At 37.0% G+C, this 23,921-nt stretch overlaps 2 protein-coding genes across 3 annotated transcripts; one reads left to right on the top strand and one right to left on the bottom strand.

Annotated features, from left to right (window-relative positions):
• Positions 1-32: 32 nt before the first annotated feature.
• On the top strand, positions 33-9,512 carry TRMT13 (tRNA methyltransferase 13). Its single transcript, XM_007420280.4, has 11 exons — positions 33-191; positions 921-967; positions 1,046-1,112; positions 1,968-2,030; positions 5,046-5,118; positions 5,341-5,447; positions 6,022-6,189; positions 6,427-6,493; positions 7,876-7,950; positions 8,341-8,761; positions 9,317-9,512. Exons 1-11 carry the CDS (start codon positions 54-56, stop codon positions 9,510-9,512), a joined length of 1,422 nt encoding a protein of 473 aa, XP_007420342.2. The 5' UTR covers positions 33-53.
• Positions 9,090-21,903, bottom strand: LRRC39 (leucine rich repeat containing 39). 2 transcript variants are annotated; one of them, XM_007420253.4, is made up of 9 exons: positions 21,598-21,903; positions 21,082-21,348; positions 20,402-20,507; positions 18,920-19,076; positions 17,177-17,313; positions 15,105-15,250; positions 14,066-14,218; positions 11,743-11,882; positions 9,090-9,799 (listed from the first exon to the last, which is right to left on the bottom strand). In XM_007420253.4, the coding sequence occupies exons 2-9, from the start codon at positions 21,240-21,242 to the stop codon at positions 9,753-9,755; spliced, it is 1,047 nt and encodes a 348-aa protein (XP_007420315.1). In that variant the 5' UTR covers positions 21,243-21,348; positions 21,598-21,903; the 3' UTR covers positions 9,090-9,752. The 2 variants fall into 2 exon arrangements, with proteins under 2 accessions (XP_007420315.1, XP_025020004.1); XM_025164236.2 differs by lacking the exons at positions 20,402-20,507; positions 21,082-21,348; positions 21,598-21,903 and adding an exon at positions 19,787-20,340.
• Between the last annotated feature and the right edge of the window lie 2,018 nt (positions 21,904-23,921).

Here is a 23,921-nt window from a genome sequence, read left to right as displayed (position 1 = left end):
ACGCGGCCAGGAGGGCGGGGGAGGGGGAGGGGCCACAGCGGCGGCCAGGCAAGATGGCGGAGGCGCCGGTCGAGGCGGCTTCTATTCCTCAGCCGGAGCGGTGCGCCTATTTCGTGGAGCGGAAGAAGCGCTTCTGCAAGATGGTCCCAGCCCGGGGCAGGCGCTTCTGTGGCGAGCACAGCGCTCAGGAGGTAGTAGAGGAGAGCGAGAGAAGCCGCTGGACCACCTGGAGCAAACGACCCGTTTCATTTGTAAAATAAGGGCCCGCTCGGTTTTGTTTTAATAAGTTTCCAGTTTATCTTTTCTGATATAGGCAGAGTAAGGAAGGAAATCTATTTTGATTCTGATCAGGCCATCTGCATTTCATATATGTAGAGTACATACAGATACACACACGCTATGCGAGAAGATGTCATTAGGCTTCCTGGTTCATCCCATTTCATCTCTATTTGCATCCTGTGTAAAAGTTCCTCCTGCTTTGTTCCATCCAATACTGGAAATTGTCCTGATGATTGTGAGCGTGGTTATATGGAGCAACTTATGCTGGGCTGGGCAAGGCTGGCTTAGTTTCTATGCAAGATAGCATTCAGGGCATAGGGAAAATGTTGGCACCTTCCAGGAAAACAAGTAGAAGTGGAAATAGGCAGTGGCAGAATACAACAGTTTTTGAAAAACAACAGCAAGCACCCTTGGATAACTTTTTCAAGGAAGGTTTCTTTCACACCACCTCTGGATTTAAGGCACATTTTTAAACAACATATTGTTAATTCTAATCTAAATCAATTCTATTTTGTTTTTTATATTCCATTACATTATATCTGGTTCAACTGGGATTCAGTTTTATGCGGGGGGCGGCAGGTGTGTTGCTGAGAAAGGGTATAATTTTAAGTTTTAGTAAATTGTTTATTTTTTTTAACTAGGAAGAACATAAAAGGAAAAGAATTCCTTGCCCTTTGGATCCAAAACAGTAAGCAAGAGTTGATTGTGTGATTTTTTTTTAAAGAATGATGACCAGCATTGCTAGTTTATTTATTTTTAATTTTAGCACTGTGTATGAAGATCAGCTACAAAAACACTTGAAAAAATGTAATTCAAGAGAGAAGCCAAAGCCTGTAAGTGTCCTTGGAACTGCTTGAAGAAATTAAAGGGGGCTTTCTAGGGGCATACAAGCAGAACTGCCTTGTGCAGTGATGTTTCTTTCCATTAATACTCTGATGAAAATAAGGATACTTCCAGATGGAAGCATCACAGAACCACTAATCAAATATATTGTACCACTATTCTACTTTCCCATACTTAACAGATTTTCAGAGAAAACCAAGACTGGAAAATTTGTGGAGAAACATGGGAAAGGTTGCAAATAGAAGGTAGTGTTATCTGAATCCTTTATAGAATTAAGTGAATTTAGCCAGATAATTGCATAATGAAAACCTTATCTGGAAGCATCCAGAGTCTGTGGATGCAATCTATGTGGGTGTTACATATTATAGCGGAGCAAAAATTGTTGACAGAGTGCTCCCTTAAAGCCACAAATATCAAAGTATAAGGTAAACCCTTTTAGGAGGTAGCAGCAAAAGCAGCAAGATTTTACAAGGATATCATTGAAGAAGAGGGAAACAAGAAATAAGGTAGAAAATAATAGATTTTGAAAATAAAGATATTAATCAAAATCACAATCAAACATTAAAACATGTAAAATGAACATAACATTCATAACTTACTTAAATTTCTTACTCTGCTGATAGAAAAAAATAGTCCTTGGTTCACCTATCTGTATACACTTGCCTAAACATTACTAAATAATAACTTTATGATTGTCTCGTACTGTAGGTATAATCAAGCTACAGAGTGATAAATTATTTTGTTTTTCCTTAAACTGTTTAAAGGTTAATGTGTGTAAGCATACTAGAAAAGTGTTCTATTATAATTAGTCTATAATTTAATATTTACTCCATATTTCATTTAAGGTTTACTTTGCTAAAGATATTAATGCGGGACTGAAAAATGAAACAGAGCTGTCTGAAGGACAGGTGAATAAATCTTAAATGTATTTTGAACTGTTACAAGAGATAAATTCTGCTTTTTAAAAATCTAAATAACTATATTATTATTTATAGAGAACCTGTTTGATGTTGTGATTAAGATGCTAGCGTAGAAACCAGGAGACTGAGTTCTAGTCCTCCCCTAGGCATGAAAGCCAGCTGGGCCATTCTCTCTCAGCCCAACCCCCTCATAGGATTGTTGCTGTGGGAAAATAGGAGGCAGGAGTATTAGATATGTTTGCCGCATTGATTCGACCAGATAAACAGACAGACAGATGGGATTAAAAATATAATAGTAATAGTAATAATAATAAGTTCAATGAGAATGCTATAGGAAAAATACTGTTTTATAGAAGTTGCAGGGATAACATAAACATCCAGATTTGTCCATACTGTATGTTTATAGGCATCATTTGTTGCAGAACTACAGTAGCAAGACTGGTGGCCTTGGCAATTAAAAGTATCTAATGTTATCTGAGCAGCAGGAAGGAAAATCCTGTTTTTAGAATGGGCAGAGGTATTTATTTTGCTCTGACACCCAAGGGCTCTTCCCCATGGCAGCACATCAGGAACTGGCAGAAAAGTATGCTAGCTTAAAGAAGGGCTGACTATACTTTGGACCCTTGTTCTATCTTGGCAACAAGCAGGATAGGGTGTCCATCTGCATGAGAAGTGAGAGAGAACCAGAGTGGAGAATGCCTCCTTTGATGCCACTTATTAACAGCAGAAGGTCCGTAGGTCTTCTACTGTCAGTTCTCTGATCTCGTGGAGTAATTACTCCTTGGGATTGGAGAAGTGGCACCAGAGCAACACTTCTGTCTGTTTTTTCCACCTTTCTCCCCCCACCCCAAACTTGCAAGAGAAGTGAGAAGAAAAATTGTGGACCTCTTTTCTACCTCTGCTTCTTTTGTCACGGGTGACAAGTAAAGAGGTAGAAAAGGAAAAGAGGAGAAGCAAATCCTCTTTTATCATAGGAGGCACTGGCTGAAGAGCCACGTTCTCATACTCTCGGGGGGGGGGAGGGGAGTGAACCACTGGTGGAAAAGAAGTAGGGAAAGTAGTTCTTCAACCAACAACACCTCTGAAGTCAAGGGGTGGATATGTGTCCAAAAAACCCACGGCAGATTAAGTGTGAGAGCACCTAAGCCTCAGAGGGGCAGCTTTTCTGCCAGGGATGCCAGCTAAAGGGTTGCTTCCTTTATCTTTTTGAGATGATTCCAGCAGACTTCTGTAACATCAATGGATGCTTATCAAAAACACACAACTAAAGCCCTCCAGTACATCTTAAGTAAACCAAAAGACCCAGTAGCCCAAGAAGAAAAAACAGGAGTCGTCTACAACATACAGTGTAAGAAATGTAACAGCCACTGTGTAGAACAGGCAGAAGGCTAGCAGAGCGCATCCATGAACACCAACTAGCAGTCAGAAGACATGATGAAAACTCCTTAATCTCACAACACGTGGACAGAGTCAACTGTGATTTAAACTGGGAAACTGTGAGCATCCTAGATAATAATAAGCTTATTCCCAAAAATGCTAGAGAATTCCTGGAAGCTTGGCATTCAGACAAATCAGCCATCAATAGACACATAGAGATAAACCACATTTACCCACCATTCAAAAGACAATAAAAAAGCTAAGAAGGAAACAAAAAGACCAAAACACAAGGTCTCCAGCAGCCTACACCCAGGTAAGCAGAGATTAACACCAGACAAACAAGCAGAAAACAATATCTCAATCAAGGAACTACTAAGGAGAAAACCACACCCTCAGCAACATTGGCAGGACAAACTACTATATATAAGCAGGGAGCAAACCCCACACTCACTAGCACTGATGATGTTATCTAGTCAGCAAACAAACAACTAAGCTCAGAGAGCACCAAAGACTCTACAAAACACACACACACTGCAGATTCAGCATTTAGTCCATTGGGAATTGGCAGAATTACTATCGCTGAAGAGGCTCTTTCTAATTTGATGCACCTAATTTACATATGTCCAGCAGTCTTATGGGAGACTACTGGAAATGTGTCAGAAAATGTACTGATTCAGCCCTTCAGTTCAAGCACTTCTATGCCTGTTCTATTGAGGCTAGGTGGGCAACTTTACCTGTGATAGGGGTGGCTAAAAAGCCCTCCCTTTCCATATCCCTTCCCTTTGCATTGTATTTTTTTATTTACTAACTCTGGAATAGAACTGACAAATAAAAAGCACTCTTCCCTCCCCTCCCCTTTTCTTGCCATCCCTCCAAACTCTTGCAGCAAGGGCTCTTTTGCCAGCTCTGGCAACACTGGGAAAGACAGCTCTTTGGCACAGTGGGAGAGCTCTGAGACTTCCATTGTCCAAAGGCAAATGACCCTGAAAACCAGTGGCCAGGAAGCAGAGAGAGGGCATGCCTGCAGCGCACTCAGATGACCAATAGGAGCAGGGCAGGTCCTACTCATAGTTTACCTTGATAAAAAGTTCTGCACATGGACCCCACAGCATACCTCGTGCCAGAAGAAGCTGAAAAACACCATGTTTGGAGCAGGTAATACAGGTAGAGGCTGCCTCTGTGGTGACTCATGGACCAGTTGTAGGCAATGTCAACCATTCCTGAACTGGTTCATATGTGTATGTTTTCCAGATAGATGGATATAGGATTGAATACAAGTGTTTGTATAGCATGCTAAACACTCAGGATTCAAAGATGACATTAAAAGTTGTAAAACAGCTGTACATAAGATACAGCGCACCCATCCCCACATAACCTGATGGCTGGATATGGTTACCCGTATTTGCACTGGGAGGTTGGAAACAAAACAAAAAGAAGAGTTCTTCCGCTCCTGTGAATTGTACTGTATTTATTACTATCCTTGCCCTTTATCTAATTATATTTTCTAGTCAAAGAGAATTGGATATTGTTTGGATCAGAACAAACGTAATACTGTTTTTAAGCCTTATTTTTGCTTTGCATAGATGGGTTTATATAAACAAAATAAATATTCTGTGTCCATTCCAGCAAGTACCAATTTCTGCACTTTCTAAACAAGAATTAGAGGACTTAATTAAGAAGCTAAAAAAAGCAAGTAACAGTGAGTATTTTATTTTTATATGGGCAATCACACAATATAAACGATGAAATATTTAGAAATAACTCTTATAAGAATTACATTGTAAAGTTATTGAATGCTAGCATTTAAAATATTTGCAGATATTAGTTTCTTCATACAATAGTAACACCAGATATTTAGGAGAACATTTTTGTGGTTAACTCAATTGAAACTCAAACCAGAAATTCTGCATTCTATTTTCAGCTATAAATTATGTACTTAAGGACCAAATCCTTTCTCATCAGGCCTTACAAGAGGCCCTAAATGATCCCCAAAATGGAGACGCAGCTTTTAAACATTTGAAGCAGCAGGTACCTGTCTTGCAAAAAATAATATATTTAGTAGTGTTTCTTGTACTAAAGAAATTGCTTTCCAGCTGGTGAATAGCTTTATTATCCTTTTTAAAACACTGTTAATTTTATCCTTTATGCTTTTTAATCTCAGTTTAATCCACAACTGCATTCTCTAGAAATTTCATAAAAGTATTGCTGAATCTGACTTTATTTTTGTTTTGTGTATACTGTAATGGAACCACTCAGGGTTGTTGTTGGGTGTTTTTTTTGTTTTTTGTTTTTTGTTCTAAGTTTTCACATGAAGGAAATGAAATTTTTGTAGTATATGCTGGAAGGAAATATTAGCATGAAAGGATTCGTTTTCTGAATGTACTAAAAATAATATAATTTGAACTTAGAGTAACAGGTCATGCAACCCCTAAGATGGTAATAGAATAAATCACAAAGCCTGTTCATTTAGGAAGAATTACAATTAGTAATACAGTAAGAGTTACAAAAATCTATTGCTGATTTTTGGATTTATTAATGCTTTAATTCAAATAGTGCAATGAATATCTTTGCTGGTTCATAAATAATAATTTGATGTCTATAGGCTTCCATATTGGGTAACATGGAAAGATTGCATTTGCTTGGACCAGGGAACTGTTTTGTTGAATTTGGAGCTGGACGGGGAAAACTGTCCCACTGGTTAGATATAGCTTTACAGGATTCTCAAGATGTTCATTTTCTTCTTGTTGAAAGGGCACCTACCAGGTTCAAGGTAAGGCAATTATTGTAATAATGTGACAATAAACATTTTAATAAAGAAGTATTTCAGTTCAAAAAGTAATTGCAAAAAAAAAAAAGTTTAAAATTACTGGATTTGCAATGTTGCCAATAATACCATCAACTGGTGTAAAACACTTTTTTTCTGGGTTGTAAAATATACCAGTGTGCATGGAATAGATTCTTAAGTGGCCAATACATCATAATAATATTTGTAGTTCTGACTACGCAGGTGGATGGCAAACACAGAAAACATTACTTTGAGAGGCTTCAAGTTGATATCCAGCACTTGTGTTTAAGTAAGTTGCTTAAAGGTCTCTGTGTGAACTCTCTGAAAAACAGTGCAAATGATCGTGGTTATTTTTTTTTAAATTAATGCAAGATAAAGTTGTGTTCACTGTAGTTATGATAGAAACACAATGGCTAGAGAATTGGTTTTGGATGCCAAGATTCTTCTTGCTCAAGTATAAGGTCAGCTGTGTAATGTTAAGGATAAAAGTATTATCTTTTAGCCTTGGCATAAATGAAATGAAACACAGTTAAGATAGAAATCTGTAATTCTATATAAACTGAACTATTACAAAACACTTCCCAAGATCTTTATTTGTACTTCTGGTGTTCGTAATAGTAGCGGTGTGCACGAAACATAAAATAAATCTTGTTTCAAATCTGCAACAAACAATTGCATTCCATAAGTTCTGCCATATTGCTTCAGATTAGCAGAAACAGTATTCAGTATTGTGGTTGTAGTTTCAGGCAAAACAGATAGATCCTATTGGGTGATCCAGGATTGATTATATTGGGCGGGCTAGCCTGGTGCACATCACCACCTTTTCCTCCCAGCATGGTGTATCTCAATAGCCACACTCACCTCCCCAGTCTTCCCAGCATTTTCCTTCCCTCTGTTTTCCAGCTGCCACCAGTGATGTCATAGAATGGCCCCCAGCCCTTCCAATCTTCTGAGTGCTTTTTGTTCCCTCCCTCTCCTTAGTGGCTGCTGTCATGGCTTTTTCTGCTCTTTCCCCCTCTCTAAACCCCGCTACCTAGAATAACTTCATTATGGGACAAAACAGCCCTATTTTATTCTATATACCAAAACATCTGAAACACATGTATTTCAGTTTGGGCATGGACTACCCAAAACTGTTTCATGTGGAAATTATTTGCACATGGAACATTTTGCATATTTCTTGTAATCATGGACCAAGATTAATAAGTCAAATAATGCTGTATTGCATATACTAGAAGAGGACTATTGTGTGGGCTTTCCATATGCTGCTGGAAAAGTGCTTGTGGGAACCAGAATGTTGAATAGGATCGACTTTTAATCTGATTCAGAAGTTCTTTTATGTTTAGATTTGATACTGCTTCCCTTCTGTGGCTGCTGTTGTAAGAATCTGGTCAAACCTAATCCATAGTTCATGTTAATATTACACTTCAATTAACATTTAAATTAAATCTGAATTTTCCTCTGGTGGTTTATTGCATATAAATCTAGCAGTATGCCTTACCTTGAATCCTCCATATGTTTTGACTTACACATCCCATCAGCACTAACAGAGATAAAGTTCAGGGATCATGAGAGTTATTGGCCAAGAATTAAGTTGAGGAAGGATAATGTATAATGTTCACAAAGATGATAGCAGAATGTCATAATTCTGTCTGGATTTTTTTTTGACAGGTAAAGTACCTCTTCTTGTGGAAGAGAAACTACCTCTGATTGGAATTGGAAAGCATCTGTGTGGTGCTGCAACAGGTACACATTGTACAGATTGTTCATGTGATGAAGATGATGTCATAAGAGTCATTAAAAAGATAATGAAGTATTAAAAGGCTTATCATTGGCTTTCATTCACGTACACACAGTTGCTAACATACATTGATTACTGTTGACACTTGTGTACAAGGCTTATTGAAGTCAATAAACATGCTTAGTATTATTATTAAACAGTAATACCAAAGAGCTAGCTTAAAATGAATGCTACGTGATAAACTTGTGTCAGAAGTAAAAAAAAAAGTGATGTAAAGTGCTTAATAATATGGTCCAATTATAAATTATATAGAATGTTCAGTTATATTAAGTGTGTGTTGACTGATTGATTGCATGGAGCAATTAAAGGTAAAAATAATCCTCCTGTATTCACAGATCTTGCTCTGAGATGCTTAGTTGACACCTATGTGAAATGTTGTGCTGAAGAAAAGGAAGGCCCAGTAACTAAGCGCCTCAAGACGGATGGAACTAACATAAATTATCATTATCCTGGCAAAATGTATAGCAATCGTGTAACTGAAATCTGGAGCCCTATAGCTGGAATTGTTATTGCACTTTGTTGTCATCACAGATGTGAGTGGAACCATTACGTTGGCCAAGATTTCTTTAAAAGAGTAGGACTTGGCCCAAAAGAATTTAATTTTTTAAAAAGAATGACAAGCTGGGCTACTTGTGGCATGAGAGAAAGAACAACAGAAACCAGCAGAAGTGGCATGCAGAATAAAGAACAAAGTAACGAAGATGAACATGACCAAGATGAAATAAATACTGAATGCAATTTGGATAGTCTTCAAGGGTATGTGGTCACTTTCAATACAGTTGTCAGCGCCATTAGGTAGACCAGACCAGGAGATTAATTCCACAGGAAGACTAAAACTATTTTTATTGAGATTTACTATAATAACAATATTGCAAGTCTGATTGTGCTGTACCGCCTCCTTCTGATACTCCAGTGAATTAGGGAAGCATCTGCCTAGTCACTTCCAAATGTTATCTCATTGTTCTGGACTTCAAAAATGTTTTAGCCCCTTTTGCCCAGGTAACTGTTCTTGCATATTTCTATCAAGGTTGTCTTCCTTACTCTCTACAACAATAGGCTTCAGAAAGAAATATATTGTATTAAATATCTTTACTGCCAAAATGTATTTTGTCATTTAATGCAATTACAAAGTTTAAAATTGGACTAATTGTTTGCTCAATTAACATTTATGTCACAATACATTAGTACTATACAATGATTCCTCGATTTTAAATTGGGAAAAAAACAAGCTTGCATTGAAATTCTTGAAATAGAGTGCCCAAAGGTTTGTGATAGTATTTCCTAAAGTATTTTTTTCCTTTTTGGTTCTAGGCTGCTGACCACTGATGAACGAAAGCAGATAGGTTACCTTTGCAAACTGTTGATTGATCATGGTCGGACTGAATACTTAGAGCAGAGAGGATATGAAGCTGTGTTGCAACACTATACAGACTCAAGTGTGTCATTAGAAAATGTTCTCTTGACAGCTGTTCCATCTCAGTCTTTGGTATCTTCCACAACTGCTTAAAAACTAGAAGAGGCCTTCCAGGAGCTTCATTGCTTCCAGGACTTTTGCAGATTTGTAATGTCCAGGATTGTGCTTAACAAACCAAGGATAGTTTACAGTGTCCTCTGGGATTGGAAGAGATGCACCAATGAGTGGATAGCTCAAGATATTTATTGCAACAGAACTGGCTGCAGTTCAGTTTCTCTGTGCTCCAAAAAAAGTGTAATAGTAACCATATTAGCTTGGTGTTATTTTTGTCTTTCAGTCAGTGGCAGCAGCAGCACCTGGAATATCACTTTCCATATTTTCTGAAAGAGAAATGTAATGTTTGCCAAGAAATATACATTTCTTCAAAAATATACCAACAACTTTTTAAAACTTAATTTTTCAGTATATCTGTATGAAGCTTTCAAAAGTGTTTTTAAACTATATTTTTACAAAGGATTAAGGCATTTAGCTAAACTGACCTAGGTACCCACTGTGGGTCAAACATGACATTATTTTTTACAGTACTTAATCTTGTGCACCAGCAGGTGGCATTTCCTCTCTCATCCTGTGCTCTTTTTGTAATGCCCATTCTGCCCCTGCAACTCTCTTGAAGAGACCGTGGTTTTTCTATAGTTCTGTAGCACAAGATGAAAGAGTTAATCTCTCCAGAACTCTGTAATCCCAGTCCTGAGCCTCCTCTCCCATTTTTTTTTTAAAAGAGAAAAGCACACATTGTGTGTTACTACCAGCTATATGCTGAATGCAACATTTAGGTTATATTCACACACAGTGGTTAACCAGGAAGTTTTAATGGTTTGTTGACTGAACCATTGCAGCATGGCTTGTGCATACCATTAAGCTCACACATCGTGGTGCTCAAATGAACGGTATTAGTGCTCAGGTTTATGTATCAGAATAATATAGAGTTCAAGATAGGATTGGGTGCCTTTAATATTTTGGACCTCAACTTTTAAACACTATCAAATGCCGTAATATCAAGGAAATTCTAGTATCACAAATTTGCCTTTATTTTAACAGTTCTTAAAATATTGTAGGTCACATTCATCTGATTCAGACAATATTAAAAGAGATAATGTTGCTTGGTTGTTGTTTTTTTTACTTTAGTGTGAACCAATCCACTTTGGATTCATGTTTTCTGTGCACAAGGCCACTATTGTTTGTTCAACAAACTGTCATTAAAAAACCTCGTTTAGTATTATGTGCCAACTCAGCCCTTGAGAGTTGGCTTGATACTAAATCTATTAATGTGTGAGGAACAGTGTATCTATGAAGTAAACAAGTTAAAATAAGTATTTATAGATTGGATTAAATGAAATCCATTGTAGTAGTAGTGATACAAATAAAGTTGTGCTGTCAGCACCCCGTAACACTCATTGAAGGAGAGAATAGTTTCCATCAATATTCAGGCATTTTATTTCTAAGCTCAGTAACAGCATTAAATAGCAGCTGTATGGATAGAAATGTTTGGAATACTGATCTACTTCACCTACAGTGGATAAAGGTTTCCTTGTACATGGACTTTCCAGTATGAATATTGGGAGGATATTCATTATATTACAATAATATAATAATTACATGAATATAATAATTGGTCTTGGGAAGAGCTTGCTCTCTTTCGGTCTTGATTCTGCTGTGGAAACAGCCATTAGCCAGGCCATTGGCTGTAATCTTGCCTATCTTCGGCAAATCATGCAGTCTCAGTTTAAGCCTAAGATAGTGAAGTGTTTTGGCCCCCTGCATAGCATTTTGCTTTCAAATTGGCAGAGATTCATCATTTTAGAAAACGATATACACAAATGAGTTAGTTCCTTACACTAACACATACTTTTAGTACCATGAATATATCTTAGTAAAAAAAAAAAAGTCCTCCGATCATGTATATTCATTTGGTCTTGGCACTGTATGTTCACTTAATTTGCCCATCATATCATTGTTGAAAGTTGGTTTCAGCTGGAAGCAAATAGTAGAGATGGCAATGCTTACAGGCTTGCTGCTTTCCTTCAGAAAGAAGTCTTGCTTTCAAGTAACAAGAATTAACCTATGGAAACATGGCTTGTTGTTTTCCTAGCCTGCAGTGAAATATATTTTAGCAATTTAGGGAAAAATGTTTGCACATGGAAAATTTATCCTTTGTTGGAGAAGGGAGATTAAAATGTAAAGCATTACAAAACTGCCTCACAGTGAAAAGTAGGGCAGTCTCCTCACTGAGTCTGTGTTTATTTTAACCATAAATAAATGGTACCTTCACTGTTGAGTGACTCCTGAATATATAAATGCATGAACTGAATTCCATAGAGTTCCTGCTCCTCTTCCTCTTCGGCATTCTCGCAAGGAGGAAGTGTCACTTGCAGCTTCAGTGGGTTATCTCTGAAGTTGACAAATCTATTATATATTACAGAATGGAGTTAATAAACTGGCATTCCTTCAAAAAAGAAACAAGAAACACTGTTTCAAACTTAATAATTTGATCTTGAGGTAAAAATATTAGTAACACAACCCCTATGAAGCCTCAGTCAAGGTGGTATTGATGTATTTTGCTCTTTGAAACCTGTATTTTAAAGGCCCATTGAACATTGAACACTGAATAATGGTATTCAGTGTTAATGTTGAGCCTGTATTAGCTCTGCATTCAAATAGTCTTTTTTCTCTCTCTTACTCCATAGAGAGATATGAGGGTCTGTGTCAGGTTAACCACAGTTGACCATTAATGTCACTGGATTTCTTAAGCTATCTTTTTAAACTAAATTTTGAGATAAAAATTGTGACAGACCCAATATTTGTCCCCTTCTAGAATTTCTCTCTAAACAGGAATGTTTATATACACTAAATATAAGTTTGGCAAATCAGTGTTATTCCTCAACAAGCTTGAGAGCCCATATGTGCTATATATCAGTTCTATAGGTACATGTGGGAATTATCTCATGGATCCATGTTCAAGACCACTTGTTAAATGACTAGATATTGAAATTGATCAGTTCTTCCATATAGGAAAAAATGTGTTATAATCTCTGTTTTTGGATTGCTTGGTAGAGCCAAGACTCATACTTGGAAGCCACCTTTTGCTCCTGAACAAAAGGCAGGATATAAATGTAACAAATACAAACCAAACAGATGCTTTCCCTATCTAGTCTTAAGACCTACATTCTTGAGAAATAATGGTATAGCTAGTTAATGTTATGCTTTGTTTTGAAAGCAACTGAGCATTTCTGAACTTTTCTTGAATAAAGGTATTTAGCTGGAACCAGAATTAATTTTGTTTGTTTGTTTAAGCAATTTGGAGGCCATCTGACTCCTGACAATTCTGGGCAGCTTACAATAAAAAATGTAAGAACAGTACAAAAACAAACAAACCTGAAGACTGACATATAAACTAAAACCCAACCAACAGAGGCTCTATCATCAACCTTCCCCAAGGCCAGGGAGAATAGTAGGTCTTCAATACTTTTCAATACCATCATCGAGGTGGGAGCCATCTGAATCTCCTGAGTTCACCCTGAGGTTAGTCTTATTATGAACTGGGCTATTTAGCTTACAGTAAACACAGATCATATTTCATGGAGTTTAAAAGAAGCTCTGGAAAAAGGGATCTATCCTTTTTCATATGTGCAACCCATAGACATTTCTCTGTATGTTGGGGCTAAGAAAAATAGGAAGCTCTCACTGAAAAATATAGAAGAGTAACATGCAGCCTGCCCTGCCTTAGGGGTAGAGGTGAAGACTCCAGTTTGTCATAGCTTGTTTCAACAAAACCTAGTTAAAAATAACCACAGTTTGTCAGATTCAGGTGAGATGGTAAACTATGAATAAGCAAAACCATCTGACCTCATGGCTATACCTAAGAGGAGGAAATGTGGCTCAGTTAGGATCATTATTTTCATGTTAACTAAAATTCTGTATCATGTGAAATTAGAATCATTGTACCTTTATCCCAGGCCATTCATTCATTCTAGCAGCTGTTTCCTTACAACATGTCTGCTTGCTGTATCTATCCCAAACTCACATTGTTACTCTTAGCAGGATGTAGATAAAATAAGCTGGATTGGTACCATTAAATGTATGCACAAGATAATTTAAAGCACCATAGACAGCAGCATCTCTGCATTTGTTTTTGGGCAATGATACCTCTAGATTTCCTTCATCTCTCAGCTATTCTCTAATAGATGCTGAGGAATCTGTGTACACCATTACTCCCTAAGACATATGTCAATTCTCAGTTGTTATTGTGGTGAGGATGGAGGTGAGATTAATGATGCATTCAACACGGAGTCTAACTTTTCAAGGGACACTTCGCCTTGGCTTTGTGCATGCTTGTGCCTTGGCTCACAGTTGGAAATCACTGGGAACTGCACCACCAAAAATGAAGAGAAGCTCCATCTTGCAAGGCATAATTCTATCCATGCAGAACCGATTTGTAACACAGTAGAACACGTCCGTTTCTCTTGTGATGCATGAATCTGAGAGTGCTGTTTTGAAAAGAAAGCTAAAAACATCAGCCATGGACTACAAAGTTCATTCATCCAGAGCACTTAATCTTCCAACTGCAACAGAGATTTTTTTTTTCTTACCTTAAGTTTAGCATGTCCTTCAGGCAAGCAGGAATATCTTGCAGTTTATTGTTGGTGAGAACAAGGGTGCTCATATTTTTAAGATTACAAATGGATTCAGGCAAATATGTTATTTCATTCCTTTGGAGCCACAAAGTATGTAAGTTTTGTGCTCTGTAAAGTCAAACAGGTCTATTAATTAGAAAGAAAATCAACTGAAGATTATATATAATATTTTGTCTTACTGCGGAATTTTTCGTTTTGGCTGTAGAACTGGAGTGCAAGAGTTAAGTGTGATGTCCTTAAGCAATTTGGAGTCTTAATACCCTATTCCCTGCCAGAGGATGGTAGTTTTCTGCTTGCTATTTCTGTTGGTTGAAGTTGACAATATCAACTGGACCAACTCAGTGAAGTTTTAATAATCTGATAAATACTTCAGATTTTCATGGGAAAAATATGGACAGCAGTCTTCAGCAAAATAACTTTCTCATTCATCTGTTCATCCTTCTCTCTAATTTACATTTTCTGTAATTTCAACAGCAATGAACCAAATACTATTAAAGTTGCATATAAAGTGCCATCAGATAACGAACCTAGGATGTTTTAAATTGAGTATTATCAATTTAGGTAACCATTATATTTTTCAGCTTTACTTTCCCCATCTGTGAAATAGGAATGACAATTTACCTAAAGGATTTCTTTTTTATAACAAATGCTCAAAAAGCATGACATAAATTAAAATGGTATGGAAATTATTCAGATCAGTGAATTTCAATAAGATATTTTGTGTTCATTTGAAATCAATTAAAAGAATGAGATCCGAATGGTATAAATTTCAGTCTATCTACTTAAATAACTTGTAGATCATGTTTTAAAAAGCCCGTATGTCTTTATGACTGTTACAGGATATATATAATTCAACTGCTTGCCTGCATTGTATTGTATTTTAGTTAACTAGCTAGGTAACAACCTTTTGTTTTTGTTTATGAAATGACAACTACAACATCTTTAATAATTAAATCACAGGGGCATGAATTGCATCTCAGATTATTATATTTACTTGTCAAGATTGGTAGGAATTTCTTTCAGCCTGTTGCTTGCCATGTCTAGCCACTCCAAGTTTGGCATGTCTAGGATGACTGGTGGGAAGGTAGTGAACTGGTTCATGCTCAGATCTAGGTGAGAAAGTTTCTTCAGGTTGCTCAGCTAAGAAAAAAAGGAGGAGGAGGAGGAAGAAGAACCTCAGTGATAGGTCATTTTGATAAGCCACATTTCATCAAACAATATCAACTGCAGTCATAACGGAAATTCTGTGTTTTGGGCAAGGCATCCATAATGCTTTCCTCAGGGACTAAGAGGGAGATGATACCTATGCATGATTCATGTTATTTCTGTGATTTTTTTCCCCCACACTAATGCATTGATCCTGAACATTTTGAGAAAGCAATAATGAAGCTAGACCAGATGGTGCATTATGTCCAGAAATGTTTCATGTGGGCTCTGGACAAATGCCTGATCTTTACTGAGTGCTTCTGCTCACTAAGCTCAGTTATTGAACTTTATTTTTAAATTGTCCAACTCCATTATGATTCTGGGCAGCATACCATATATAGCATTCAAAATAAAACAATCTACAGAATACAGTACAGCACAATACACAGTGCAACACAATACACTACAGAATACAAAAAGAACATCCAGAGAAAAGAACCACCATCTCACAAATCAGACAACTTACAAGGGGCCTGCCAGCACTCTAGCCTAAGGGCTGGGAAAAGAGCCAGGCTTTAAGAGCTCACCAAGTAATGTCAGAGTGGGGGCTGTATGAATCTTGGTGGGAGAGATGCATTCTCAATATGCATTACTATATGCATTATAGTAGAGAAGGCTGCTTCCTGGGACCTGGAGCTTTGCTGGATTGTATAGGATGAGCAGCAACTATGGAAGACAGGTGGTCCTGCAAGTAACCAAACCTGTATATATACAGTATGTCCTGTATACAGTATACTTGTGGATAAGTCCATCCACGAATAAGTAGACCCTCAAATTTTTAACCAAAATACCATGAAAATGCAGGTTGGCTTATCTGCAGATGGCACATTTTTCATGGTATTTTGGTTAAAAACGTAAAGGTAGGCTTATCCATGGATGTGAATATATATGGTACTCTAGAATTTCAGAAAAAGTGCAGCTGAATTATACATTTGATTCACACATAACATGAAGCCATAATGTGATTTGTTTGGGGCTTAACAAGATGGAAAACTGTTCATGGCTTGTTCAACCAGTCAGTTTAAAAGAATCCCTTGACTTGATGTGATGCATGAAACAGCCCTACGTCAAGTAGCATTTGTGTCAGATGTGAAATCTCACAGAGATAGGGTTCTTTCCTACCTAGAATACTTTTCATCCCCATGGGGTGGTTTCTGAAGGACTAAAGTGTATATCTAATAATTCCAGAACAGTTCATATACTTAAATTGGCCAAGAACCATGTGAAGTGATTCTAAAAGCTGATTTAAAATGGCAACTCTCATGTACTGTTAGTGCATTGGAGGTTCATAATAATAATTCATTGAATTTATATGCCTCCCAGTGACTCTGGGCAGTTTACAAAGTATTAAAAAATATATTTAAAAGAAGAAAACAACACAAAACAAAAAAGAACAAAGATGGCAGAGATAACAAACCCAGATGAGAACAAAGAAAAAGTAAAAAGGGGGGCTTCAATCACCCTCGACCAAGGCCTGGGTGAAGAGATTCGAAACACAAGCAGGGTGGGGGCCATTCAAATCTCAGGGATAACCTCATGCTGAGGTTTATTTATTGTATGAAATTGCCCTCAGACTCATGATTCGACCATACTTACTTAGGCGGTGATGTAGTTTATCAGCACTGGCATCTCAATGTGAGGCTGCACTTGCAGCTGCTGAAATTTTACTTGGAAAAAAATTCTCCATTTTATTCATGATGCCTCCATGTCAGGGATACAAAATGTGTCTGATGAGACATACTAGTATGTTCACATAGAGGAGCAGATAAATGAATGTTCATTACCTGGTATTAAAAAATCATTTTAAACATACTCTTTGTTATTATGAACATAGAGAGGAAGAGTATGGTATTTTCTAACCTGATAGGGAAGGTCACAGATGTCTCTATTTACTGCAAGCTCCAATCTTTCTAAGCCAACACAGTTGCCTAGTTCTTTAGGAACCGATTTAATTTTATTGTAACTGAGATTCAGCTCCTGAAGATTTGACAATTGACCTATAAAAGTCAGACAAATTAAACAAAGCCTTGGTATAACATTCACTTGCAAAAAGCATCCTTTTAAACAAAAAGCATGCTGTTAAAATCAGAGGAAAAGAAAAACATCAAGAAGATCAGTGTTTAGAGAAAGCTCCTACAGATTTTGAAGACTCATTACTTCAATCACACATAGAAATGTCAAATTGCCAAAGAACCAATATTAGAAGCCAATTTCACTTCTTACTTACATTATTGATCCAGCTAATGACGAATATTCAATAATCTGCATAATTTACCAGGAGTTCAACATTTTCTTCAGACACCTATCCTACCAGAAGTTTGTATTTTCTCAACTCTGGTGTCCTTTAAATAAGCCTTAAAGACCTGTTCTTCCTCTATCCTGGGATGGGGGTTGTTTCTGCTAGATGTTTTGCTTGTTCTTTTCGGTTTCCATTATTTTTATTGTTTTTTTTTAATTAATTGTTTGTGAAGTTGGGTGGCTCTATCAATTTCATACAATAAATAAAATAATAACTCAGCTGTACCCAGCTGGTGTCCTTCAGAGGCATTACAGTTACAACACAGAATTTCCAACCTCAGGCCATGAGATAAGTGATTCTGAAAGCTGTAGTCTCAATACATATAAAAGGTACAGAAGGCAGGTTACTATGAGACTATGAAGAAATAAGGAGGGCAGAACAGATGAAAACTGAGAAAAACATTGTTCCTTCATTCCAGAAGCACCTGCTTCCTTTAGTTGCCAAATGTCAGAAATAAAATCTTTGCCTTTATCCCACCAGTTCACCCCAATGTCTTTTCTTTAAAGCATCTCAACACAACATACTTCTTGGAAGGCAAAATTGGAAGTCAGTTGGGGATGGGGAAGTTCAAAAAGGAGAACTGGAAATTCTGCTTGATGAATATGGTGTGTGGGCCAGAAGGCAGGCTTCTATACTAACAGCCCACATGCTCCAGAATGTGCTCCTGTTGTTAAGTTGACCCCAACTTCCTTAACATTTCAAAAGACTGTGAAAACAATTCTGTTTTAACATCCCTTTGAGCTTGGATGATTGTGGAAGCCATTAATATTACATTATGTACTTTTATATATGCAGTTTTATTCAGAGTAATGATATTTTGTTCCCTTGGTTGACTCATTTGTGTGCACCACCCAGAGAATAGTGATTGCACTGATATACAAATATTGGTAATAAATAATCTTGTCAGTGTGTGATGAAGTGGACCGTGTTCTACAAAAGCGCATGTCAAAATAATTTACAATATTTAAAATGTTCCAAGGCTCACTGTTTTTCTTATTACTACTGATATTGCATCAATTTTATAAGCATCTTCTGGAATATAGTGAAAACATCCCTTGAGGCTATAAAGCACAATATATGTTTTGAAAGAACTAAAGAAATGAAGAAAACCAATAAGTAAAAAATGTAACTCATTCAAAGAATAGGGCTCTCAATTTGTTTCAAGTGTATGCTGTTCATCAAGAAGGAATTTTTCAAAATGTTCCCAAAATATATTTTTCTAAAACTAAGCTCTGTAAGACTTCCTAATTCAGAACCCAACCTGAAGAAGCAATCACAAGGAGAAATGTTAACTTGAGACTCACCAATCTCCCTAGGAATCTCTGCAATGGAATTTCGAGATAGATCTAGGACAATGAGATTTTGAAAGCGACCGATGTAGTGAGGGATTTTGATCAAATTAGTTCTGTGAAGCTGCCATTCCTGCAGGTAATTCAGTTTCAGTAAGCAAGAAGGTAGAGTCTACATTTATATGAGAGGAAACAAAAAGGGGTAGAGTCACTAAGTACATCAGATCAATGATATTCCATTAAAGGCTGCAGTAAATTAGTTTGTAGGAACTAGAGAATGACACAAAGCACAGTGTACCTAATCTGGGCTGCAAAAATACAGATAGCCACTTATAAAGAAAACTCTAATACGTTGCTGCCATATATCTTTATTATCTGGTTATCTGCAGCCCAGACCATTTTTAAACAGATATTTAAAAACACAACCAAGAAAAAAAGGGAGGTAAAAAGTAAAGGAACAGAAAAGAAACTTATAAGGTGCATGTGAATTTTCAAGGTAACACTGGATTAGTATTGGATATAAAGGTGATCTTATATCAATTTAGCACTTTAAAACCACTGCCGAAATCCAATCCATAATCAATACAGCTAGGTCTTCATTAGCGCGGTTCATGAATTCCATGAAATGGCCGCATTATTTGAATTTGCTCTATTTGAAGTTATTTTTCTATGGAAAATATGGTAATTGGTTCCAATTTGAAGAAATAGGCAATGAAAAATTTCAAGCATAAAATTTTATATGTATATTAATGAAATATTATAGTAAAGAATAAAAAGAATATGCTTATAATATAAATTTATTGTTAACAAAGTCACAGAGTAGTTATAGAAAGCAAAACAAAACGAAAAACTTCTAAATGTCATTCCTAAAGGTAAGCTTACACTGATGAAAACATCTCCATTCTCTCTCCATCTCCTCGTACGTGTTTGCAAATCACAAAAAGCTGCTGCAACTTTGTCTTTTTCTGTCATTTCCCCTGTACGTTTTATAATAATCTGCACCACAGATTCAGGCATTCCAACATCACGTCCTATTTTAGTGCTGCCATGACCATGTTCATGTTGTTTAATTACATGAAATTTTTGCTCTAACAAGCCTCTTCTTTTTTGAGCTTGTACTGTTTTCCTCTGATGGAATATTTCTTTTCTCTATTTTGCATATGCTGTACAAAGATTAGCAGCGTGTAAAACTCCAACCACATCTGTGTACGCTCAAGCCTCGCATGAACCGAATTTTGGGTCGCATTAAATGCAACCTGGTATCCATTTACAATTCGCATTAGAATATTGCATTATTTGAAGTCGCATTAATTGTAACCTAGCTGTAATTAGCAAAAGGAATTAGCCTTCCTTTAACATGTCTCCAAGGGCTCATGTCCAAAATAAATGGTTCTTGCAGTTATCCTGGAAGTGGGGAGCAGATGAACATTAAATTGATAAAACAAAATATCGAAGCAAAGAATGTAAAATCATTTCTTAGCAGTCTTGCATGAATACCTTCCATTCCTCCTCTTCAATCCTTAAAATAGCCCTTCCATCTTCGGTGATTACTTTGCCTTTCAGCTTGGCCAAACTGGCCCTCTCTTCCCAAACAATTGTCAGTCTAGAAAAAAAAGTTGTAAAGCTTTAAAGATATCTTTTCCTTATTGCTGCACTACGATTTCCAACACGCTTTCAAACATCTGGATCCAGAATTGAGTCTGGAATAGATCAGGCAGCAGAGCTGATGCAATCAAACACAGAAGCGCTTAGTATCACTGTTTATCAGAAATTAAAAGCTCCTAAATCGTCATACTCTATTACATTTACTACCCAGTTGCATATCATCTTGAGGCTGACTTGGTCATAAAGGGGACTTTTCATAAAGGAGAATTCTGGAATATACTACAGTACTACTGCAACTTGGAGAGCAGAGCAGCAGTATTTTTGATCATTTAAAAAAAAAAAAAACCTCTGCTGCTTCTCCATTTGCTATTTTTCACTGTTTTGGAGAACTCTGCAAAATCCCAGGGAGATCCCAATTGAAATACAACTGCGATAGAATTTCCAGCATCACCTTCTTTTGCTTCTTGCATAGTTTAGGTTTCCCAGAGAATATTTGCTCCAATGTGCTGCCCATAAAGTTTGGAAATCATCATTCTTATCTAAGGGATCCCTAATTCTGAGTAAGTACCTACCTCCCTGCAGCCTTCTGACTGAACTCTTTTTCCTTCCGAAGCTGTTCAGTGATTTTCTGGATTCTGACTTCCCACAGGGCTTTAATAGCCATAAATGAGCCAACAGAAACAGTTGTTTCAGTCATAGCTCTTCTGCATTCAAACTCAGCAGCTACTTTCATTTTTCGGCACAGTATTCAGGAATGTCATGAGCAAAACAGGAAACCCACGTTAGATTGAAAAATGCCTTCAATTTCTGGATTTTTAATTGACATCCAGGAGAAACATCTATAAGAAGGACAAACCATTAATTCACCATTAACACAGAGCCTATTCTTGGAGTCTTGCAAGCAGATTTCTGTTCTCTGGCACCTGCTTTTAGACAAAGCCTGTCTGACAACTGTGCAACAAAATGGCAATCATGAACCACCAGCCATTTCAAAAGCACGCTCCCAATTTTAGCTGCAAAGCAACAACAAACTCCTTGCCAATTCACTCCCCTCCAGGTGTTAGCTGAAAATTTTATCAACCACTTACTTGAAGCCACAGATGATTTTCCATGGCCCAGAGGTTTCTGTGCAGTGAGAGATCTGTCATGAATCTTGATTGTTTTGCTTAAGCCATTTAAACCCTTCGTGCCAATTATGACAGAGCAAAATATCACAGCAGCCAGATTCTAATTTTAACCCATGACATTGGCTGGAAAGAGTACAAGTAGTCATGGTCAAGTGCAACGGTCCTCTAAAATATTTGCCCATTTGGAAACTTTCTGCTTTTCTGAGCTTATAATCACAGAGAGCAAGAAAAACCAACTGATCTAGACAATTCATATTTTAAAAAACAAGTACTGTATTATACATTATAATACTTGGTTTTAAGTACCAACGAGGAGTTTGATATAGGAAAGCTATTTTGGGTACAGGGGGATAGACTTTAAAAAAATAAATACATAGCTTAACCAGAAACAACTAGGAATGGAGTTCAAGTAATAACAAATGTTCACAAGGATAGTGATTGCAGCCATACAATAAAGAGATGTCTGCTGCTTGGAGGAAAAACTATGACAGATCTAGACAAAATATTAAAGAGTAAAGACATCATACTAATGACAGAGGTTGTTAAAGTCAAGGCCGTGGTTTTCCCTGTTGTAACCAAGGATTGTGAAATCTGGACCATCAGAACGGCTGAATGAAGCAAAATTGAAGCCTTCTTGCCGATCAGGGCATTCTCAGAAGTTTTCTTCAGATGCTGGAGAAAACTGCAGAGAAGGCCTTGGTCTACAAGAAGAACAAATAACTGAAAACTGGATGAAGTGAAACAGACTGGTCATTGGAAGCACTAACAATGAAACTACAGTTTAGATATTTTGGACACGTGAAGGAACAAATCACTGGAAAAGGCTCTGATGGTGGAGAAACCGAAGACACATGGAAGAGGCCAAAAGGACACAAGGTGGCTCAGTACCATTACTAATGACACAAGCCATGAGCTTACAAATCAAAGAAACAGTTATTGACAATCCTGGCAAAGGACCACAACCAGCTGGAAAAGCTTCAACCACCACCAAAAACATTATTTAATGCTTTATCTGAAATTTTCCCTCAGCCCAAACCATGTATTGCAGTTGATAAGAATCACTAAAATGATCCTAATCCAGGCCATGGAAGAGATGGCCTATAGCCCACTGCACTAAGAACCCATTGCTGAGATGTTGGTTAAGCTCTGATTTGTGAAAGAATGATTTTTATAACTTCCAAAGATTCCACATACCCCACACAGCTGCTTGTTTTATAGGAGCCTGCAGTTCAAAGGAAGACTGAAACTGAGGATTAACGATGTTTTGCCAATGATGCTTTCTCATGAGGAGAATAATGAGGGAGACTGTAGCTCTTACATGGATTTGTGAATTCAGAATGGGGTCCCCACATGCTTCAGCTCATTGACCCCTTCATGAAGTTTCAGATTGTTCATTGAGCCCCTAACATTTATTATATGAAAATAATTTAATAAATACTACTTTAACTAATAGTACTACAAATAACAACAACATTGACTCCTTGGATAGTCCCATTGATCTTTGGGGTCAATATTGGCCACTTTGGAGAAACCTGATTTAGAGAATTTATAGTCACATAACAGCACCCCAGATAAAGCTACAAAGGTTGTAAAAAAAGTGGGATTTATTAAAATATGTATTAAATAAAAAACAACAAAGAAATATTAAATTTATGTGTGTTATGTGTTATATAAAATTCCTTAGGGATCTACAGGAGATTTGAGTATTAGTTTTACATTTCTTCTGTTTGTTCCTCAAAATAATGAATACAGAAAAGCCCAGATCTAGATATTTTCCCTTTTCACAGATTATATATTACAAGGACTTTAAATAAACATATATATGTATATATTTACACACTTACAATAGGTTTCCTTAAACTGACGCTCTCCATAAACTTCCATTTTGAAACTTTTAATATTTTGTTAGAAGCATGTGGTCATTTCTTTCATTTATGGCCTCTAATAATCATACCCACTTTTAGACTGTACAGATTTTAACCCTATTCCACAGTTGTGCATTTGCATCTTAATTATCTATCTGAAACTGGTTCCCTTCCTTCTCATAGCTGAGGTCAGTCTGTATACTGTATAAAACTTATCTGCACATGAGCTGACAGAAAAATAAAGGAGGGTAAATCCAAATGGGGCTATTGAAAACTAAGACAGGCTGAACCCATTGGATATCACGGAATTTCTGAGTGAAACAAAGTGTTTACTGAAATCAGTGTTTCTCAACCTTGGCAGCTTTAAGATGTGTGGACTTCATCTCCCCAGCAACTTCTGATTCTGATCTGGCTGGGGAA

The sequence above is a fragment of the Python bivittatus genome, unplaced genomic scaffold (genome assembly GCF_059951505.1).
Source record: "Python bivittatus isolate LINGU-HERP-01145 unplaced genomic scaffold, Pbiv_v1 ctg000700_np1212, whole genome shotgun sequence".
Classification (NCBI taxonomy): Eukaryota; Metazoa; Chordata; class Lepidosauria; order Squamata; family Pythonidae; genus Python; species Python bivittatus.
This window is presented reverse-complemented; position numbering and strand designations above follow the sequence as displayed.